Genomic DNA, 22,809 nt, shown 5'->3' with positions numbered 1-22,809 from the left:
CCCCTGGCAGACTCCACCTCATCCTCAGCACCTTCCATCCCCATAGCAGAAGTCACCACTCGTGCCTGGCTAGAGCTTAGCGAAGCTGGGAGAGTCCTCCCCCATCCAAGCTCCAGCCCTCAGCTCTTCCACCACGCCAGCTCCTCCCTTCACCGGAACTGGATTCTGGCTCCTCCCACACGCTGGCTCCATCTCCCAGCTTCTGAGGCTGTGGTGTGGGCTGGAATGGGGCAGACTGTGGGTCGAACAGGATGTGTCCATAGGGGAAGGAACTACAGGCGGAAAGGGTGGGGACGGGCCCAGTGTTTCCGCTATTTCCCACGCATACGCGGAATGAATTTTGTGATGTGGAAGCAAGGGTCGATTGGAACCTGTGCGGCATGTGATCATTCCTCTCTATTTGGCTTTGGTAAGGCCTTATCTGGCGTACTATGTCCAGTTGTTGGCCCCATGCTAGACGAAGGCTTTGGAAAACTTGTAAAGATTCCAGCGGAGAGTAACAAAAATGATTAGTATCAGAGGGGTAGCCGTGTTAGTCTGGATCTGTAAAAGCAGCAAAGAATCCTGTGGCACTTTATAGACTAACAGATGTTTTGGAGCATGAGCTTTCGTGGGTGAATACATCTGACGAAGTGGGTATTCACCCACAAAAGCTCATGCTCCAAAACATCTGTTAGTCTATAAGGTGCCACAGGATTCTTTGCTGCTTTCAAAAATGATTAGGAGACTGGAGCACAAGATTTATGAGGCAAGGCTGAGGGGACTGGGATTGTTTAATCTGCAGAAGAAAAGAATGAGGGGGGATCTGATAGCCACTGTCAACTACCTGAAAGGGGGTTCCAAAGAGGATAGATCTAGACTGTTCTCAGTGGTACCAGATGGCAGAACAAGGAGTAATGGGCTCAAGTTGCAGTGGAGGAGGTTTAGGATGCATATTAGGAAAAAACTTTTTCACTCAGAGAGTGGTGAAGCACTGGAATGGGTTACCTAGGGAAGTGGTGGAATCTCCTTCCTTAGAGGTTTTTAAGGTCAGGTTCGACAAAGCCCTAGTTGGATGACTTAGCTACATATTGGTCCTGCTTCGAGCAAGGAGGTGAGGGTTTCCCCGGGACTTCAGAGATGAGCGAGGACTCTCCCCAGATTAAACTCCTGGCATCAGCATTTGACGGGGAAGAGGCATCTCTCCCCACTGTGGCAGCTCCAGGGGGAACACAGGATAGGCGCCTCTCCCTTTATTGAGGGCTGGTCTACACTACGGTGGGGATCGATCTACGATATGCAACTTCAGCTACGTGAATAGCATAGCTGAAGTCGGAGTATCTTAGATCGTATTACCTACCATCCTCACGGCGCGTGATCGACATCCGCAGCTCCACCTGTCGACTCCGCTATCGCCGTTCACGTTGGTGAAGTTCCGGAGTTGACAGGAGCGCTTTTGGGGATCAATATATCGGTCTAGATGAGACGTGATATATCGATCCCCGAGAAATCGATTGCAACCCGCCGATACTGCTGGTAATGAAGAGGTACCCTGGGTCTGGCTAGGTAGGGGAAGGACATCTCGCCCCCCCCCCGCCGCCTCAGCAGGTCTGGGGCTGGGATGGGTTGGGACTATCCCCTCGAAAGCACTGAGTGCTTGTGCAGCACTTAATAGGCTGCTGCATGACTGGTGAGCTTAGAGCCCCCCCCCCCACTTTCTTTGGCCCAGGGCCCCACAAAACTGTAATCTGTTTCTGGAAACTTCAATCTTAAGAACATAAAAATATAAGAATGGACGTACCGGGTCAGACCAAAGGGCCATCCAGCCCAGTATCTGTCTACCGACAGTGGCCAATGCCAGGTGCCCCAGAAGGACTGAGCCTAACAGGAAATGATCAAGTCTTTGTTGCCCAATCACTTAGTTTTGTGAGATTTTTTTAAGTTCTTCACAGTCTGCTTCAGTTTTAACTATCTTGAGCTTTTTAGTATCATCTGCAAACTTTGCCACCTCACTTTTTACCCTTTTCTCCAGTTAATTTATGAATAAATTGAATAGGATTGGTCCTAGGACTGACCCTTGGGAACACCACTAGTTATCCCTCTCTATTCTGAGAATTTACCATTAATGGAATTCTGGAAATCTAAGTACACTATGTCCACGGGATTCCCCCTTGTCCACATGTTTGTTGACCCCTTCAAAGAACTCTAGCAGATTAGTAGGCCACGATTTCCCGTTACAGAAACCATGTTGACTATGGCTCAACAGTTTATGTTTTTCTATGTGTCTGACACTCTTCCACCATAAATCGGGAGCCAGCTGTCTTTGGCCAGTGGGAAAACAAAGGGCCAAAGAAAAAGGCCCAGGGGTTTTCCCCAATGTGACAGAGGACAGGTGAGGGGCCTTTGGGGAGGTGATATAAGTGCTCCGTATTCTTTTTGAGGAATCAGGTCCCACTCTCTTGCCAGTCTGATTCATGGTGGACCTCACCCCAGCCTCTGCTTGAAACAAAACCAATCAAAAGACATACAGTAATGACTGAAAATGCAGTGGGAAAGATACCTAACCTCCTCCGGACAATGGTGACAAGATTGAGGGAACTCCTAACCTCATTTGCATCTGCGATGGCACACACAAGCATCTCAATAAGCATTCAGAATGGAGAACAGAGATTCCCGAGACAAAAGCCACATGGAACTCTGGAACCAGATAATCAGGGAAGCACTGCATGATGGGGATCTCTGCTCACGATGTTAATGAACACATGTCTGTATACATCCAGTTCAGTAGTTATAAGACCAAGGAACACCACCTGTATCCAGAAATGTTCCTTTTGTCTAGCCTGACCAAAACAACTTTGCTGAATTCCCTCCAGCCATCAGTTTACCCATAAACAAATCTGGTGTTCGTTCTTAAACCATTGCTGTTTCACTACAAAAAAAGCCCTGTCCATGCTCAGGTAAGTGTTTCGATGCTGCTAGCCAAAATCTGCATCAGTCCCATTGGAACTTAATCTTCTGACTGATCCTACAGGGGCTCTCTCTGCCTGTCTCAAGCCCTGCGAACCTTCACCTTCCACCACAACCTGGGAACTCCGAAAAGTTCAAGTTTCACAGAGTGGTGAGAACGCAAATGTGTGTGTGTCTCTCTCTCTCTTTCTCTCTCTGGTTTTAGCCTATTGTAGCTATAGCTTTCTTAATCTGACTTGTGTGATCGCATATAGTTTTTCTAAAGCTAACTTTTTGTAATCAATTTTAAGATAGATTTAATGTTCCAATGGCTTCTCCTTGTATACCTGGCAATAAATAACTTTATGGTCAAGATGGTTGCTTCCGTCCCTCCGTCTAATCTCTCTTTTTGTGTTTTGGCTTCCCATTTGCTCTGTAGCAACGCTCCGCTTACCTAAGCTAAAGATCCTTGCTGCGTCCAAAATTCCTGTAGGCATTGCTCATCAACTGTGTTACTACTCGAACATGAAAGTGGGGATATGGATGCGCTGAACCTGTGGCATTGGAGGATGGTAGCTTGGAAGTGCTGCTTGACCCAGCCTGCTGAGTCCATGGGCCTGTGGAAGGGTGACAGCTTGCAACTGCTGAGTGACCTGGTCTGCTCAGAGGCTGTGATGTATGAGTCAAGGTGGGGGAGATTGCAGCCAAATGGGTGGAGGTGGTGGAGAAAAAGTAAATTAGTAGCAGTTGGCTACCAGAAGGGGCAACCCGAGACGACACCCCACCATTGGGATCACCTTAAGACCCCCACTCGTCCAGGCCCTCCACACAGGTAGGGAAACTTCAGATTCCATCTCATCCCACCAGCAGGGCCGGCGCTTGCATTTAGGCGGCTTAGGCAATCACCTAGGGCGCTAGCATTATTAGGGGGCGGCATTTTGCCGGAGGGGGCGGCAGGCGGCTCCAGTGGAGCTGCCGCAGTGGTGCCTGAGGAGGGTCGGCTGCTCATGCAGTTGTGGTGGACCTCCCGCAGGCACGATTTCGGCAGTTCTACCAGAGCCGTGGGAGCAGCCGACCATCTGCAGGCAGGACTGAGGAGCCCGGGGACCAGTGCGTGAGGCAGCGAAATGGCCGTGCGCCTAGGGTGCTCAGACCCCTAGCAAAGGTCCTGCCCACCAGCCTACTCTGTAAGAACCCACCTCGCCCAAGCCCACAATCAGCTGGCCAATGTTTCAAAATTAATGAGCTGGGGCATGTAAAGGCCAACTGCTCCATGAGCATCAGCCAACTCAACTCAGCAATCAGGAGTCCCACTGAGAGCCTTCCGGTCCAGACGCCTCACAGATTTTCCCAGATAGAAGGGAAACTGTAAATGTGGTTGGGAGGAAGATTACTGTGTGGATGGACATGAGCAGAGGCATCAGCTATCTGCCAGTCGCTGGTGGACGCCAAATTCATCAGCCAAGACACCAAAATGGCAGTGCAACCTCTTCAGGCAAATTCTTTTAACCTACCGACAGCCAAGTTGCCTGTCCAGTAGAAGGACTGGTCTGGAATATTGACTTTTGCAGTGTATGATCATCCCATTCCTATTCTTTGGGAAGGTTTAGCCAACATGTAAATCCGACAAACAGGGTGGGCATCCTCACGTGCAGCCAGGCTAACCAGGCCGCCACATTCCTGAACCTCCTAAAGGGACTGAGCCAGAGGGAGGGGTGGAACGCGATTCCAAACCAAAGTGTATGATAGCAATTCTACATCCAGTTCGTACGCTCCAGCCAGAATGAGCCCAAGAATTATAACTGGAGGAGCAGTCAGCACCAGATCCCATGCTTGCAACCTGTCCAGAGTCAGGGGAGCCAGCGCCAAAGGATACCGGAGCCTGAAATACAACCTAGGGCACCAGCAGTTCATAATGGACAGCGACACCCTTCATCGCTTACAGTCCACAACACAGTGGGGAACTAATGTCTCCAGCATAAAGGGAGATGTTCCAGGCAGGGCAGAAAACAGATGGAAGCCTAAAGGGACCTTGAATGGCACCACAGAGCTAGCCAGTGCTTCTCAGCTATTCCAATAGGTCCAGGTTTTTTCTAGAAGGAGGACTCATACTAGGAAAAGTTTTCTGGTGTGCACGAGGACTGGCATCCTCAAAAACAGTTGGATGTTCCAGCTAAGTATAGGGCACATCTCTTAAGTTTAGACTATGATCACATAGTGGTCATGCTAGGGTGAACAGGATCAAAGACCAGTTGGGGAAATCATACCACTAGGAGGGAATGGGCAAGGATGTTTCTTCCTATGTCTGGTCTTCTGAGGTTCGCCAGAGGGTGGGAAAGCCCCACCACCAGGTCCAGGCCCCTCTCCAGCCACTGCCCATAAGTGAGCTTCCTTTTCAGCATGTAGCTGTGGATTTTCTGGGTTCTTTCCCTCAGAAGATACGCAGAGGAAAGCTGAATATACTGACCTTTAGGGATTTTGCCACCCAATGGCCGGAAACAGTAGCTCTAAGCAACACCAAGACTAAAAATGTGAGCCAGGCATTGGCAGATATTTTTGAAAGGGCAGATTGGCCCTCTGACATCCTTATGGATTTGGAAACTAAAGTCCTGGCAGGAACCATGAAACGTCTTTGGGAAGGTCCTCGGGAGAAACAGTTGCCACCCCCTTACTGCCATTAACCTAATGGCGTAGTGCAAAAGTTTAATGGGATTTCGGGCCATGATACGTAAATTTGTGAACGAGCACTCCAAAGACTGAGACTTAGCGTGACAGCAGTTGATCTTTGCCTACAGGGCTGTACCATATCCCACTTCGGGGTTTTCTCCCTTTGAACTCGATTGAAGCCATGAAGTTATGGGATCATTATACTTGGTGAAGCAGCAAATGGGAGGACGGTTACATCTTCTCCAGAAAATAACAATTTAGACTTTGTAATCAACCTGCAAAATATTCTCGGAGACTCTCTAGCCCTTGCTGGAGAAAACCTACAGGATGCTAAACAAGAGCATAAGGCCTGCTATTATAAAAATGCCAACCAGTGCTCCTTCAGCATAGGTGACCGAGGGTAAGTCTATACTATTGGATAATTCTGATTTTACATAAACCGGTTTTATAGAACAGATTGTATAAAGTTGAGTGCATGCGGCCACACTAAGCACATGAATTCGGCGGTGTGCGTCCATGGTCCGAGGCTAGCGTTGAATTCCAGAGCGTTGCACTGTGGGTAGCTATTCCGTAGCTATCCCATAGTTCCCGCAGTCTCCCCCGCCCCTTAGAATTCTGGGTTGAGAGCCCAGTGGCTGGTGGGGCAAAAATCATTGTCGCGGGTGGTTCTGGGTAAATGTCGTCAGTCATTCCTTCCTCCGGGAAAGCAACAGCAGACAATCATTTTGCGCCCTTTTTCCCTGGATTGCCCTGGCAGACGCCATAGCACGGCAACCATGGAGCCCGTTCAGCTTTTTTTTTTACAGTCACCGTATGTGTACTGGATGCCGCGGACAGAGGCGATCCTCCAGTGCTACACAGCAGCATTCATTTGCTTTTCCATGATAGCAGAGAAGGTTACCAGTGTAATTTGGCAATGAGATGATGGTTATCTGTTCTTCTGTGCTGTCTGCTGCTCTCATGGGTGCCCCTGGCTGAGATCGGCCGGGGGTGCAAAAGTAAAACTGGGAATGACTCCCTGAGTCAATCCCTTCTTTATGGTTTCTAAAAATAGAGTCAGTCCTGCCTAGAATATGGGGCAAATGTACTAGAGAAGCAGTGCATCAGAGACTACAGCTGCTCCGTGTCAGATCCCGCAGAAATGATGAGCTACACGCCATTCACAGGGGGTGCCCCTGCAACAACCCCACCCATTGCTTCCCTTCTCCCCCAACCTTCCTGGGCTACCGTGGCAGTGTCCCCCCCATTTGTATCATGAAGTTATAAAGAATGCAGGAATAAGAAACAGTGACTTGTTAGTGAGATAAAATGAAGGGGAGGCAGCCTCCCGGTGCTATGACAGTCCAGGCAGGACATTAAGCGGTGCAAGGGAGAGGAGCACAGCATGCTGCTGCTATGATAGTCCAGGCAGGACAGAATCTTTTATTTACACAGGAAAGGGAGGGGGCTGATGAAGCTCAGCCCCCAGTGGCTATGATGAAGATGGTTACCAGCCGTTCTGTCCCTCTACTGGGAATGACCAGGAATCATTCCTATTTTTACCCAGGCGCCCCTGAGGCCAGCCAGGGGTATTCAGCAATTATCAAGCATGTTGTACCATCTGCCACTGGGGAGGGAAGAGGAGCAGATACTGCTCTTTACTGCCGCAGCATCGCATCTACTAGCAGCATTCAGTAGACATAGGGTGACATTAAAAAAAGTCAAGAAAGGATTTTTTTCCCTTTTCTTTCATGTGGTGGCAGGTGGGGGTACATTGACGAGCTATTCCCTGAACCACACCGGACAATGTGTTTGAACCTACAGGCATTGGGAGCTCAGCCAAGAACGCAAATACTTTTCGGAGACTGCTGGGGACTGTGGGATAGCTGAAGTCCTCAGTACTCCCTCCCTCCCTCCATGAGAGTCCATTTGAGTCCCTGGGTTCCCGTTACGCTTGTCACACAGCACTCTGTAGCCTATAGATTTTTTTTTTCAAATGCTTTGGCATTTCGTCTTCTGTAACAGAGCTCTGATAGAACAGATTTGTTTCCCCATACAGCAATCAGATCCAGTATCTCCCGTACCGTCTATGCTGGAGCTCTTTTTGGATTTGGGACTGCATTGCCACCCGTGCTGATCAGAGCTCCACCCTGGGCAAAGAGGAAATGAAATTCAAAAGTTCACGGGGCTTTTCCTGTTTACCTGGCCACTGCATCTGAGCTGAGATTGCTTTCCAGAGCGGTCACAGTGGTGCACTGTGGGATACCGCCCGGAGGCCAATACCATCGATTTGCGGCCACACTAACCCTAACCCGATATGGTAATACCGATTTTAGCGCTACTCCTTTTGTTGGGGAGGAGTACAGAAACCGATTTAATCAGACCTTTATATCTATATAAAGAGCCTCGTAGTGTGGAACAGTACAGCGTTAAATCGGTTTAACGCTGCTAGAATCAGTTTAAACGCATAATGTAGACCAGGCCTATGCTGTAAAAATCCATAAGTCAGGTATGCAAAATAATTAAATCATAACTAGAACTGACATTTAAATCCCCACACATGTAAGTAGATCAGGAAATGTCTAGGAAGAGGCGGTTAGGTTTAGCTCTTGTATTTATTTATGGCTTGTTGACTAATCTGTCCTAGGTCCCAAATATTTTATTTTGCTTGTAACCCTTAAGCTGGACCAAACGAAAACAATTATGCTTAATTATTATAATTGCTCTTTTTAAATCTAGCACTAGGCTAAGTTCTAGATGTAGTTTTTCTTTTTTTTTTTAAATATAATTTACATTTTTGAATAACAGAATTGTTCGTTTTGTGTGTTCTAAGAGGTTTGGACATATTTTGTTTGATTAGCTGATGGCAAAAGCTAATTAAGAGCTTTCTCAGCTCTTCCCCAGAGGAGGGGGAGGGGGGTGAAGGGGTTTGAGCGTATCCCAGAGAATCGCCCATGTGCGCCTTCCTAGGGCCAAAGGGTTTTTTTCACTTTGACAGTGGCAACATCTACCCATTCAAGATCAGTGAGAAACTATAACACTGGGAGTTTAATACAAGCCTGGAGAGGCCAGTATTGAATGTTAGACTCCTTGCGAGCCCCCCAGCTTCTGCACTTAAAGTGCTGGAGTGGGGAAATACCTTCAGCCGAACTCCCAGCAGCTTCTAGTCTTCCCCTAGTATTTGTCATGCTCATGTCACCAAAACGTGGAACCATTTGCACCCTGACCACCATTCTCATGTAATTTCATATGTGGATGACATTTTTAATACACATGGCCCCCACACACTTCGGAAATGACCAGGGAAATCATCAGAGAGGTTTCAACTACAGTATAGTAAACCTCTTTTAAGGTTAATAGCGAAAACGATAACAGAATCATAGAATATCAGGTTGGAGGGGACCTCACAAGGTCATCTAGTCCAACCCCCTGCAAATCATGATCAATCTCCAACTAAAACATCGCAACCAAGGCTCTGTCAAGCCTAATCATCAAAACTTCTAAGGAAGGAGATTGCACCACCTCCCTAACTAACCCATTCCCGTATTTCATCACGCGCCTAATGAAAAAGTTTTTAATCAAACTTAAACCTCCCCCACTGCAACTTGAAAACATTACTCCTTGGTCTGTCATCTGCTACCACTGATAACAGTCTAGAGTCATCGTCTTTAAACCCCCACATTTCAAGGTAATTGAAAGAGGCTATGAAATTCCCCCCTCATTCTTCTCTTCTACAGATTAAACAATCCCAGTTTTCTCAGTCTCTTCTCATAAGTCATGTGCTCCAGCCCCCTAATCATTTTTGTTACTCTCCACTGGAATCTTTCCAATTTGTCCAAAACCTTCATGTAGTGTGGGGCCCATAACTGGACACAGTACTCTAGATGAGGCGTCAGTAATGTCGAATAAACGGGAATGATCTGCTGGCAACAGTTCTACTATGTGAACAAAATGCCGTTAGCCTTCTTGGCAACAAGGGCACACTGTTGATCCCTATCCAGCGTCTCATCCACTAAAATCCCCAGGTCCTTTTCTGCAGAATTGCTGCCTAGCCACTCAGTCCCTAGTCTGTAGCAATGCATGAAATTCTTCCGTCTTAAGAGCAGGATTCTGCACTTATCCTTGTTGAAAGTCATAAGATTTCTTTTGGCCCAAACCTCTACTTTATCTAGGTCTCTCTGTATCCTACCTTCCAGCATATCTACCACTCCTCCAAGTTTAGTGTCATCTGCAAACTTGCTGAGAGTGCAGTCCACACCATCCTCCAGATTATTAATGAAGTTATTGAACAGAGAAAGCCCCAGGACTGACCCCTGGGGCACTCAGCTTGAAACCATTTGCCAACTAGACATAGAACCACTGATTACTACCTGTTGAGCCCAATGATCCAGCTAGCCTCCTATCCACCTATAGCCCATTAATCCAACCCATACTTCTTTAAGTTGCTGGCAAGAATACCATGGGAAACCGTATCAAAAGCTTTGCTAAAGTCAAAGAATAACACATCCACTGCTCCCTCCTCATCCAGTTATCTCATCATAGAAGTCAATTAGCTTAGTCAGCCATGACTTGCCCTTGGTGAGTCCATGCTGCCTTTTCTTGATCATTTTCCTTTCCTCTAAGTGCTTCAGAACTGATTCCTTGAATTCTTGCTCCATTATTTTCCAGAGATTGAGGTGAGGCTGACTGGTCTATATTTTCCCCCGAATCTCCTTTCCTTTTTTAAAGATGAGCACTACATTAGCCTTTTTCCAATCTTCCAGGCCCTCTCTGGAATCGCCATGACTTTGCAAATATAATGGCTATTGACACTAGAATCACATCTGTCAACTCTTTTAGAAGCCTAGATTAGTATAGCAACAAGTGAAATACTGTGTCTGGGTTAAAAGGGTAGATATGATAGGAAAGGAATCTGCTCCAACAGACACTTACTCCTTACGAACTCTCTTGGGAACTTTTAATTTTGCTAGAAAGATCATTGACATGTTCTCTGACTAAGCCAAGTCTCTGTACGAGTTATTAAAGAAAATCAGGATTTGGATACTGGGAACAGACAAACAGATTGCCCTGGTCACCTTGAAGCAAAGTTTCATTAGTTCTTCTGCCCTGGTTTATCCTGCCCTTGCCTTGCCATTTGTGATTGAATTGGCCTCCTCAGATAAGTGTCAGAGTGACTCTCAACCAACGGCAATGCATATGCCTCCAGGCTCCTGGATCAAATAGAGACACGCGTTCATACTTGTGAAAAAGAATGTCTTGCATTGGTCTGAAGCCCCATGCATTGGGAATTTATTATTGGCCGTCAAAGGTTCACTGTAATGAGACCATAAAACCATAAGAATGGCCGTACCGGGTCAGATTAGCCCAGTATCTGTCTACCGACAGTGGGCAATCCCAGGTGCCCCAGAGGGAGTGAACCTAAGGGTACATCTTCACTACCCGCCGTATCGGCAGGTAGCAATCAATTGCTCGGGGATCGATATATCGCATCTCATCTAGATGTGATATCTCGATCCCAGAACGTGCTTATATCGATTCTGTAACTCCACCAACCCAAACAGAGTTGTGGAATCAACAGGGGGAACCGCGGACATCGATCCTGCGCTGTGAGGACAGTGAGTAATTCGATCTTAGATATTTCGACTTCAGCTACGTTATTCACGTAGCTGAAGTTGCGTATCTAAGATCGATTTTCCCCCGTATTGTAGACCAGCCCTAAGAGGCAATGCTCAAGTGAGCGCTCTCATGCCATCTATCTCCATCCTCTGACAAACAAAGGCTAGGGACACCATTCTTTACCCATCCTGGCTAATAGCCATTTATGGACTTAACCACCATGAATTTATCCAGTTCTCTTTTAAACGCTGTTATAGTCCTAGCCGTCACAACCGCCTCAGGTAAGGAGTTCCACAAGTTGACTGTGAGCTGCTTGAAGAACTTCCTTGTATTTGTTTAAAACCTGCTGCCTATTAATTTCATTTGGTGACCCTCTCCCCAATTCTTGTATTATGGGAATAAGTAAATAACTTTTCCTTATCCACTTTCTCCACATCATTCATGATTTTATATATTTCTATGGTATCCCCCTTAGTCTCTTCTTTTCCAAGCTGAAGAGTTCTAGCCTCGTTAATCTTTCCTCATATGGGACCCTCTCCAAACCCCTATTCATTTTAGTTGCCCTTTTCTGAACCTTTTCTAGTGCCAGTATATCTTTTTTGAGGTGAGTAGGCCACATCTGTACACAGTATTCGAGATGTAGGCATACCATGGATTTATATAAAGGCAATAATATATTCTCTGTCTTATTCTCTATCCCTTTTTAATGATTCCTAACATTCTGTTTGCTTTTTTGACTGCCCCTGCACACTGCTTGGACATCTTCAGAGATCTGTCCACGATGAAGCCAAGATCTTTTTTCCAGACTCGTTGCAGCTAAATTAACCTCCATGTATGTATAGTTGGGGTTATTTTTTTCCACTGTGCACTACTTTACATTTATCCACATTAAATTTCATTTGCCATTTTGTTGCCCAATCACTTAGTTTTGTGAGATCTTTTTGAAGTTCTTCACAGTGTGCTTCCGTCTTAACTAGCCTGAGAGTTTAGTATCATCTGCAAACTTTGCCATCTCACTGTTTACCCCTTTCTCCAGATCATTTATGAATAAATTGAATAGGATTGGTCTTAGGACTGACCCTTGGGGAATACCACTAGTTGCCCCTCTCCATTCTGAGAATTTATCATTAATTCCTACCCTTTGTTCCCTGTCTTTTAACCAGTTCTCAGTCCATGAAAGGACCTTCCCTTTTATCCCACTACAGCTTAATTTACATAACAGCTTTTGGTGAGAGACCTTGTTAAAGGCTTTCTGGAAATCTAAGTATACGATGCCACTGGATCCCCCTTCTCCACATGTTTGTTGACCCCTTCAAAGAACTCTAATAGATTAGTAAGACACGATTTCCCTTTACAGAAACCATGTTGACTATTGCTCAACAGTTTATGTGTTTCTATGTTTCTGACAATTTTATTCTTAACTATTGTTTCTACTACTTTACCCAGTACTGACATTAGACTTAATGGTCTGTAATTGCCGGGATCACCTCTAGAGCCCTTTTTAAATATTAGTGTTACATTAGCTAACTTCCAGTCACTGGGTACCGAAGCCGAATTAAAGGACAGGTTACAAATCTTAGTTAATAGTTCCGCAACTTCACATTTGAGTTCTTCTAGAACTCTTGGGTGAATGCCATCTGGTCCCAGTGAGTTGTTAATGTTGAGTTTATCAATTAATTCCAAAATCTCCTCTAGTGACACTTCAATCTGTGACAGTTCCTCAGATTTGTCACCTACAAAAACCAGCTCAGGTTTCGGAATCTCCCTAACATCCTCAGCCATGAAGACTAAATCAAAAAATCCATTTAGTTTCTCCGCAATGTCTTTATCATCTTTAAGTGCTCCTTTTGTATCTCGATCATCAAGGGGCCCCACTGGTTGTTTAGCAGGCTTCCTGCTTCTGATATACTTAAAAACCATTTTGTTATTACCTTTGGAGTTTTTGGCTTGCCGTTCTTAAATGCCTCTTTGGCTGTTCTTATTACACTTTTGCACTTAATTTGGCAGTGTTTATGCTCCTTCCTATTTGCCTCACTAGGATTTGACTTCCATTTTTAAAGGAAGTCTTTTTATCTCTCACTGCTTCTTTTACATGGTTGTTAACCCACGGTGGCTCTTTTTTAGTTCTTTTACAGTGTTTCTCAATTTGAGGTATACATTGAAGTTGGGCCTCTATTATGGTATCTTTTGAAAGTGCCCAAGCAGCTTGCAGGAATTTCACTTTAGTCACTATCCTTTTAATTTCTATTTAACTAACCACCTCTTTTTTTTTTCATAGTTTCCCCCTTTTGAAATTAAATTAAATGCTACAGTGTTGGGCGGTTGAGATGTTCTTCCCACCACAGGGATGTTGAATGCTACTGTATTATGGTCACTATTTCCAAGTGGTCCTGCTATAGTTACCTCTTGGACCAGCTCCTGCGGTCCATGCAGGATTAAATCTAGAGTTGCCTCTCCCCTTGTGGGTCCCGTACCAGCTGCTCCATGAAGCAGTCATTTAAAGTATCGAGAAATTTTGTCTGAGCATTTCTTCCTGAAGTGAAATGTTCCCAGTCAATATGAGGCTAATTGAAATCCCCCTCTGTTATTGGGTTCTTAATTTTGATAGCCTCACTACTTTCTCTTAGCATTTCATCATCGCTATTACTGTCCTGGTCAGGTGGTCGATAATAGATTCCCTAATGTCATGCTCTAATAAAAATATAACATTTCTATCCATAGAGATTCTATGAAACATGTAAATTCGCTTAAGATTTTTACTTCATTTGAATCTACATTTTCTTTCACATATAGTGCCATTCCACCTCCCCGCATGACCTGTTCTGTCCTTCCGATATATTTTGTACCCTAGAATGTGTCCCATTGATTGCTCTCAGTCCACCAGGTTTCTGTGATGCCTATTATATCAATTTCCTCCTTTATCACAAGGCACTCTAGTTCACCCATCTTATTATTTAGACTTCTAGCATTTGTGTACAAGCACTTAAAAAACTTGTCCCTGTTTATTTGTCTGCCCTTTTCTGATGTGTCAGATTCTTTTTTATGTAACTGCTTATCATCTGATCTGGCCCTTACATTATCCTCTTCCATCCTCTGCTCCTGACTATAACCTGGAGATTCTCTATCATTAGAATCTCCCTTAAGAGAAGTCTGCATCTGATCCACATGTTTCTCTGCAGCAGTCGGCTTTGCCGCATCTCCGAGTTTAAAAACTGCTCTACAACCTTTTTAATGTTTGGTGCCAGCAGTCTGGTTCCACTTTGGTTTAGCCGGAGCCCATATCTCCTGTATAGGCTCCCCCATCCCAAAAGTTTCCCCAGTTCCTAATTAATGTAAACCTCTCTTCTCTGTATACACTCTGTATATTTCCCAATCAAGTTCATTAGATCAGGGAAAATACAGGACAGCCAGGTCTCTATCCCTCGCATTGCTCAATGGACCCTCACCCTAGTAAATGGAGGAGTCAAGTTTAAAACAGAACATGCAGTTTTATCAGACTCCGTATGGGCTAATTACAGAAGGTGAAGAGCATACCTGCTCCCTTCCTCTTGTAAAACACTTTGAGTAGCCAGTCAAGGGAGGCATGAGGCTTGTAGACGCTAAGCAGGAGGAGCTTGCACTCTGACCTTTAGGTCATTCCAAAACAGGGTATGGAACCCTCTGGGCAAATGACGGAGAGAGGCGCCAAGGACCAGCTCACCGCCCCCCCCTTCTGCCCAAACAGCCGAGGTGTAGGCTGTTAGAGCTGTCTTAGCTTACGAACCCTGGGACATTTCTGTTACTATTTACAGTGACTCTGACTGGACAGCCAGAGAAATCACTGTGTTGCTCCCTCCCTTGGTTGAACAGTGAAAAAAGATACTTTGGGCTTAAGTACCCTTCAAGATGGGGATACAGCAATCCGGTCCTTAGTCAAGACAGGGAAAGATCCCTCAGGAAAATACAGGATTGGAGACGTCTGGTGGGCAGTGGATGCTGATTGTCAAAGGATCTGGATAGTCCCACGCCAGGAACAGTGGGACCTGATTCCATTTGTGCATGAGCAAGGTCACACAGGAGAACAGGACTCTTTAAACACAGTTAAACGTACAGGGTGGTGGCCAGGCATGAAAGCAGTTATAGATCAATGGTGTGATAATAGTCTGCAGTGCTCCATGGTGAATGCTGATTGCCAGCTTCAAAAAACATTCATTGGGGTACCAAAAATATGGGATTCCTGGTCCAGGATTCAGGTAGATTATATAGGCTTTTTACTCACCACCAGTAGAGGAAATAATTACTGCCTGGTATAGTAGGTCCCTTTGCTAAATGGGTCGAAATCATTCCTACTAAAACCGACAGTGCCTTGATCTGCGCTAAGAAACTCTTTAAAATGGTTTTCTCAAGAATGGGAATTCCCAGAGTAATTGCTTCAGATTTAGAATCTCATTTTGTGGGAGTTGTTATGTAAGCCTTTAGGTATCAAGCAACTTTTCCCCATATCTGGACACCCTGAGTCCTCTGGACAAGTTGAACGAACCAATCGCATGGTAAAGGAAGCTTTGAGAAAAGTAAAGACCTGAGAGAGGGATTAGCATGAAAAGCTATCAACCATCTTAATGTCTCTAAGGCTACGTCTACACTACAGCATAAAATCAAAATTACTAAAACCGGGTTTATAAAACCAATATTATAAAATCGATTTTATGCGTCCACACTAGGGCACATTAATTCGGTGGTGTGCGTCCATGGTCCTAGGCTACCATCGATTTCCGGAGCAGTGCACTCTGGGTAGCTACATTAAAGGAATGAGACCAATAACTTCGATTTCTGTCCACACTAACCCTAAATCGATATAGTAATAACGATTTTAGGGTTACTCCTCTCGTTGGGGAGGAGTACAGAAATCGATTTTAAGAGCCCTTAAAATCGATTTAAAGTACCTTGTAGTGTGGACGGGTACAGAGTTAAATCGATTTAACGCTGTTTAAATCGATTTTACTGTGTAGTGTGGACCAGGCCTAAGAGGATCTAAAGTGATACATGGGTAAACTCCCTTTGAAGTTATGAGTGGAAGGCAAATGAGCATTTCTGAAAGTTGCTGGATGGCAAGGTGGTAATAGTGAATAGGTACAAACCCTAGTAGCACCCATAGCTGGTTTGCACAAGCAAGTGGCAGCATAGCTAGGCATAATACAGTAAAAAAACACAAAAAAACTAGCCTCCTGGCGCCAAAGAGACAATAAGAGAGCAGAGTTTTTCTCCCTCACCGCAGCAGCACACAGCCAGTCTCAAGAGTGTGTGTGCGCACGCACGCGAGCGCAAAGAGCCCAACAACTCACGGCCTCCCCCGCACAAGAGACCTGGGGACAGGGGCAGCTCTAGACATTTCGCAGCCCCAAGCAAGGCGTCATGCCGCAGGGGGCGCCTGCAGGAGGTCTACCGAAGCCACGGGACCAGCGGACCATCTACAGGCATGCTGTCAAAGGCACCCTGCCTGCCGCCCTCCGGGCTACTGGCAGACCACCCCCCGCAGCATGCCGCCCCAAGTAGGCGTTTGGCGTGCTGCAGCCTGGAGCCACTCCAGGCTGGGGATGGGACAATGATTTATATTCACTCTTTTGGTGCACATAAAAAAATTCATTCCGCACATGTGTATGAAAAATTAGAGGGCACAGTGACAGAGACTGCCACACTGCTCTCCCCTGGGCAGCGGTGTGTGTGAGGGGATTTAGCAGCCTCTGGACTCCCCACTACCAGCTGGGGAGGGGAAGAAGGTACCCTCTGGAGTGCTTGGCCTGGTGTGTGTGTGTGTGAGAAACCCTAGGAGGCACAGATGAGCGTTGGGAGGGAGGAGTGATTGAGAGGTTGGGGAGAGGCAGACGGGGGGACAGAATCCCTTCTTTCAGTGTGTGAGAGGGGTGATGCTGATTGTCACCCACACACGAGAATAAAGACAATAATCGCCACCTGTGCAAAACGTTGAGAAGCCTGCGCTTTGAGATCCAGCTCCTGATCCAGCTCCTGACTGCAGCTCTCCTGAGGCAGGCATCATGCATCACATGGGGGAGCTCACACACATGCAGCCACACACAGTCGTGTGCATCCCTAGCTGGGCGACTCCCCCCACTCACCTGCAGTCCAGCAGTACCGTGCAGCGCCTGGCACACTCCTCAGTGTCTGAAGGCTCATCCTGCTCTGGGCCAGAGCCTCGTTGGCTCAGAGGTAGCAGCTGGGTTGCTTTGAGCCTCTGGAAGTCATTGAGAGGGGAGCGCCATTGCCCTGGGGTATACATCAAGAGACACACTCCTGGTAACCACATGGCTGAGGGTGCCCAGCTTTGGCCTCTCGCCCCGCCCTGGGCATGGAACAGAGAGGGGTCCAGAGATGCACTGGGGCCAGTGAGGCAGAAGTGCCTGGGCTGGCAGCAGAGCTATGGACAGGCAGCGGAGCCGTCAGTGGGGCTGGTAGAGGGGCCAGCAGTCCACAAGCGGGGCCAGTGTGCTGGCAGCAGGGCTGGTGGGCCATCAGTAGGGTCAGTAGAGGGGTCAGCTGTGGGCAGGCAGAGGGGCTGGCAGGTCGGCCGGGTGATCAGCAGTGGGGCCGGCAGTGCGACTGGCCATATCAATGGCTACAGCAAGGGGCTGTTTCAAGCTGTGTTTTGTATCATCTAAAATTCTCAGCCATAGTCTGGTCTGTTAAGTGCTAGGTCAGGGCAGAGGCTGGGGTCCCAGTGGGAACGCCTCAGCACCAGGGGGCCCTGTCTGAGAGGTCTCAGCACGTCTTTGCCCAAACACAGAGGAGAAAACACGCCAGAGCCCCAAACAGCACCGATTGACCAGCCAAGCTAGGACAGAGCACATGTGTGAGTGCAGTCAGTGGCTGGGGCACTGCCCTAAAGGCTCTGCCAGCATTCCTGCCCCACAGAGCCCATGGCCTGGCCCCACTCAGGGGCACTGCTGCTCATTGTTGTCCACTACCCTCTCCCCTTTTGGCTGGAGTCATGACCCAGCTATGCTGGTCAGAGTCCTTTCCTCTGTGGGGCTTGAGCACTAAGGGGAGAGCAGCTGTTCATGCTCTGCCTGATGGGGCTTTTCCTTATGGTCTCCCCTGTGCCCTCCTCCTCCTCGCTGCCTGCTCCCAGACCTCCTCAGCAGGGCATTTGCCAGCAGTACTGAGCTGCAGGAGGGAGAGGCATTTGTTGGACCTCATGCCAATTCCAAAAGGGCCCTCTGCCCTAGTCCCTGACCAGCTGAGAGGGCAGGCTCACAGCAGGCCCTGGTTGCCCGAGGTGGGCACTCCTACCTGTGCTGAGGGCACAGGCCAGGGCAAGCAGCAGCACTGCTCTGGCCTGAATCATCCTGCTGCGCCTCAGGGACTGTCGCAGAGCCTGTACAGAAATGGTCAGGCTGAGGCTGGACTGTCCAAGCAGGGCTGTGCCCTTAGCTCTCATTCCCTCACCGCCCCCGCTGTGCAAATATTTGCATCTGGGCCAAAAGCCAATAATGCAGCTCTGGGGAGGGTAAGGGTTACCATTTAAGGATCCCAGGCAGGGCACAGGGGAGCAGTGCTCACCTCCAACACATACCCAGCTCATGGGGGTTTCAGCTCCTTGCCACCAAAAGTTCCTGGGCTTCAATAAAAGTGACACCCCCCCCTGCATGACCATATCGACCGGGGGTGGGGGCAGGATGTGAAACTGCTCTATGCCTAGCTCTGGCAGGACTCGGCCAATTATCTTCTCCTCCTTTTGCAATAACTTGCATGACTCCTAGAGCTGCCCTGTCAGGTTGGAGCCACGGACCATGCAGCCAACCCTTGGTCCTTTCACAGCTCCAGAAGCTGGGCACTGCGGGCGGGGGACCGAAGGACTTTGGAGACAGCTGAGCCGGCAGGTGGCGCACATGCCCTGGTGCAGGGTTGGGGCAGCAGGAGAGTGCTATCAGAGCCCATGGCCACCCTGGGTGAGCCAAGGCTGCAGCAGAGCCCAGAGGGAAGACATACATATGGCCCCCCAGGGGGAACGTGAACATGCACCAGGCCAGCCACACTGGGGTAATACCCACGGTGGGTTGTGTAGCTGCACATCAGTTAGACCTCCATCCCACCAAAGGGAGGCAGTGTCTCTGCAGCACTGCGATTTCCCACCCCCGGGAGGCAGTGTCCCTGCAGCAGTGTGATAATACCCCATGGGGGCAGTGTCTATATAGAGCTGTTTTTGTCCATAATCCCCAGCCGTATGGCTGTGAGGTCCCTAAACTATATCCAAGGGGCCTTGTCCCTGCATCACTGTCATTCAGGCGCCGACTCTCCTGGGGGGCGGGGGGGTCATATCTGGGTGGCTGTGGCTAACTACTGGGCTACCGTTGCTGGGGTCAATGGACCCAGTGAGTTCCATGCACCTCTCCCTGCAGCACACTTACACTGCAAACTGATGCAGGTCTGGAGCCTGACGTACCACAATCTCAGCCTGCTCAGGCCCAGGGCAATACGCACCATTCACAACCTGTATAACTTGTACTAGTCAGAGAAATATCTAAAGTCTTTGAAACCCAGGGTTGCGCTTTCAATACTTCATGGGACCATTTAGGGATTTGCGGCTTGGTCCTGCTTTGAGCAAGGGGTTGGACTAGATGACTTCCTGAGGCCCCTTCCAACTCTGATATTGAATGATTCTATGACATGCAATCTGTGAAGTCAGGTTTTTGCTCTGACATAGTCCCTTGTTCCCAGGCCCTTTAGCTGGAGAGTGTTTCCTAGGAGAGCCACTGTCTGGTCAGCTCGCAGATGGTCATATCCTGGCTTTGAGGATCAGGGAACCTTGGATGAGATGGGGATAAAGTCTGACCCATTTTTTTAATAGGAGACAAATCAAGCCAAAAAAGTCCCTGAGGGGAAAGAAGAGAACAGCACCAAAAGAACAGGTAGTGGCTGGTTCTGGGGTTGCCTCTCACTTGCAGCCTGAGCAGTGTAGAAAAACAGGCCCAGCGCATGACAGGATCAGTCATGCTGAGGCCAGCCACAAGCCAGCATCTTTCTGTTCTAGCTTTGCAGGTAGTTGCCTCCTCAAACCCAGCTCCAAGAAGGGCTTCATAGCTTTTACAGGTGCCTGTCTTATAAAACACTGACAGCTGAGTGGAGTGAGGCAGTAACTGCAAAGGGGGCTGCCATGTGATCAGGACAGAATAGAGGATTTGAACACATAGTAAATATCATACCATGAACAAATGAAGATTTTACTTCAACTTCTTTATCATCACTATTGGTTCGACCTAATCTTTGTGCTGTTTCATGGGATGAAAGAAGTAGGAATTCATCTCTTGCTATTCCCAGTCATAATAGCTTACAGCTGAGTATTCTTTTTCCTCATTGAATAGAATTTTGTGTTCTGAAAGAAATCATCTTGTGCATGATCATGAGCATGTCATGAAGGACTGGAAGTACTGGAAACATGAAAAGCCACCAAAAATGAACACACTGCATTTGAGAAGTTCATTATCAGAATTGTTCAAAAGTACAAGAAACCAAGAACGAGGTACAGATAGTGCTTCTTAGTAGCTTTATGTAGTCAACTTTACTTTGTGTGATGAATTAAAAACATGAGTTAAAGCTAATAAAATGGTCTTGGAATATTTTTCAGTTTTTACTATGGTGCCATACAGCATACCTTTGCCCTAACGGTGTCATCCCTCATCGGTCCTCACCATCACCTTGTATTGTTTGACCCCCCCGCCCCCAATTTCAATTCCTTGGGAAAACATTGCTATTTGATATCAGGCAACTGTGAATTCTGTTGAGTTCAGAACTTCACTATTAACTGCACTGCCATTCGAGATGTGTTACTGACAGCTAATAGAGCAGTGGAAAGCAGTGTGGGACCCATCCTTTCACACAGAGATGGCGAGGTGACCAGCAAACAAGGGCTGTTGAAAAATGCCACAAACCGAAGATGGAAGCTCATTGAATGTTAGGGTGGAAAGCATCATGGGACATTGAGCCCAGCCCCATGATGTGCTGCATTCCACTCTACCTTACTAGACGACCTAGCGGCAGAAGTGTGGGATAGCTACCCACTGTGCACTGTTCTCAATGTCAATGCTACTGCTGAAGTGTGGATGCACTTTGCTGACAATGTGAACATGAAAGAACAATTTTCTTTCAGCGCTTTTTGATTGTCCGCAAAACTCTGGAGTGTCATGGAAGCCTTACTAGCTGCTCATGTGAGCTTAGCTTTGAAGCTCTTGCAGGCATGGTGAAAGTGCTATCACCTATAGTTTTACATGACATTCATTATTTGCACAGCTCATGCCATATTGCCAATTGGTTAACCATGAGGTGGCCTGTGTGGGTCAGCGGCAAGGTATTGCCTTTGTCTACAAATGATCACAGGTTCATTGCCTGGCTAAATTTTGGCAGAATTGGGAAAAATCATCTCAAATCTCACTCTGACCATTAGGCACTTCCAGAGCCAGCTGGGCAGCCACAGAGGCGAAGGGAAGGGCTCCTCTTTGGCATGGGAATCAGCAGCAGGTCAAATCCTGAGTCACCTCTTGCACGAGTAATAAAAATTCTCCTACCTCTGTATCTGAAACATCCCCTTGTGATGGTTGGGCTCTCCCATATGCCAGTCAGTGCAGCGAGGGGGCAGGAAGTGGGATGAGGGAAAAGACCCAATTCCCTGTGCAGCTGGGGAGGGCCTTTGGCCAGGCAGGATGCTGGGGGGGATTCCCAGGCAAGGGGGTAGGCGGGGCTGGTGAGGGGAAGGTCCCTTGGAAGGGAGGTCTGCTAGCTCATATGAGAGGCGCTGCAGATCGCCAGTAGATGAACTACTGGACGACACCCCTTGAGTCCACAGGCAGCCATGCCAGGGCCCAGTGGATCTTATTGCCTGGGAGCCTAGAAATCTGTTTGCCACAGAAAAATGCAGAATGTGCATTTTTACAGTGAATAGTTTTTTACATTTTGTGAAGAAAATAAAGGCATCCATTAACTATGAACTAAAGTTCGCTGACAGCACTGGTATCACTTATTCAGTGCGTACAACCTCCCCCTCTGGGGGTTGATTTTTGAATGTGCTTTAAATTGGCATGTATTAGAACCGTTTATCAGAGCCTCTGTCAACCTGAGCCCCGTGTTAACAGCGGCTGGTTGTTCGGTTAACACGGAGACCTGTGCAATGGAGGCTCTGGTAACCGGGGCTCTGCTGTATATCAGTAAAGTATTGTGTTCATCTGAGACCTGTATGTATTGCGGCTAATGAAACTAAAGGCCAGTGTTTCATTTTAATCATGGAAAAACGTGGATTTTTATGGTTGTTTATCAGAGAATTTTGGTTTTTATCACAGAAGACTAGGATTCCTGCTTCTTACTAACTGTTCAGCTGAGAGAGACAGCAGTTGCTGCTCACAGTCCGCCAGGGGGCAGTACAGGAGTGGGAGTGCTGCTGCTGGGTCTGGACAGCCAGGCATCACCCACCTGTCACTGCCCTCTCGTGGAAAGCTGGGCCTGTGGCACAGGCATGGGCGAAGGCCTGCAGAACTCCAGGAGGAGATGCCAGGTAGCAAAGGGGCACCATGACTGGTCTGTCTGCCCTGCTCAGCACCTTGCATGGTGAGGGGGTGTCACATTGGTGTTGGTGTTACA

The 22,809-nt window shown here is 47.5% G+C and overlaps 1 protein-coding gene across 4 annotated transcripts in view; it reads right to left on the bottom strand.

The window, feature by feature from the left end:
• Nucleotides 1-22,809, bottom strand: part of MST1 (macrophage stimulating 1) — a 52,658-nt gene that overhangs the window by 28,287 nt on the left and 1,562 nt on the right. The window contains exon 1 of one of the 4 annotated variants that reach the window (XM_030569171.1): nucleotides 17,301-20,698. The exons of the other annotated variants lie outside the window; for them this stretch is intronic. Within the exon in view, the coding sequence (XP_030425031.1) occupies nucleotides 17,301-17,488 (188 nt within the window). The 5' untranslated portion in view covers nucleotides 17,489-20,698. Of the gene's footprint in view, nucleotides 1-17,300; nucleotides 20,699-22,809 lie in introns of those variants that run through there. 4 annotated transcript variants of the gene reach the window in all.

The sequence above is a fragment of the Gopherus evgoodei genome, chromosome 7 (genome assembly GCF_007399415.2).
Source record: "Gopherus evgoodei ecotype Sinaloan lineage chromosome 7, rGopEvg1_v1.p, whole genome shotgun sequence".
Classification (NCBI taxonomy): Eukaryota; Metazoa; Chordata; order Testudines; family Testudinidae; genus Gopherus; species Gopherus evgoodei.
The sequence above is the reverse complement of the archived record's forward strand: the minus strand, read 5'-3'. Positions and strand labels throughout refer to the sequence as shown.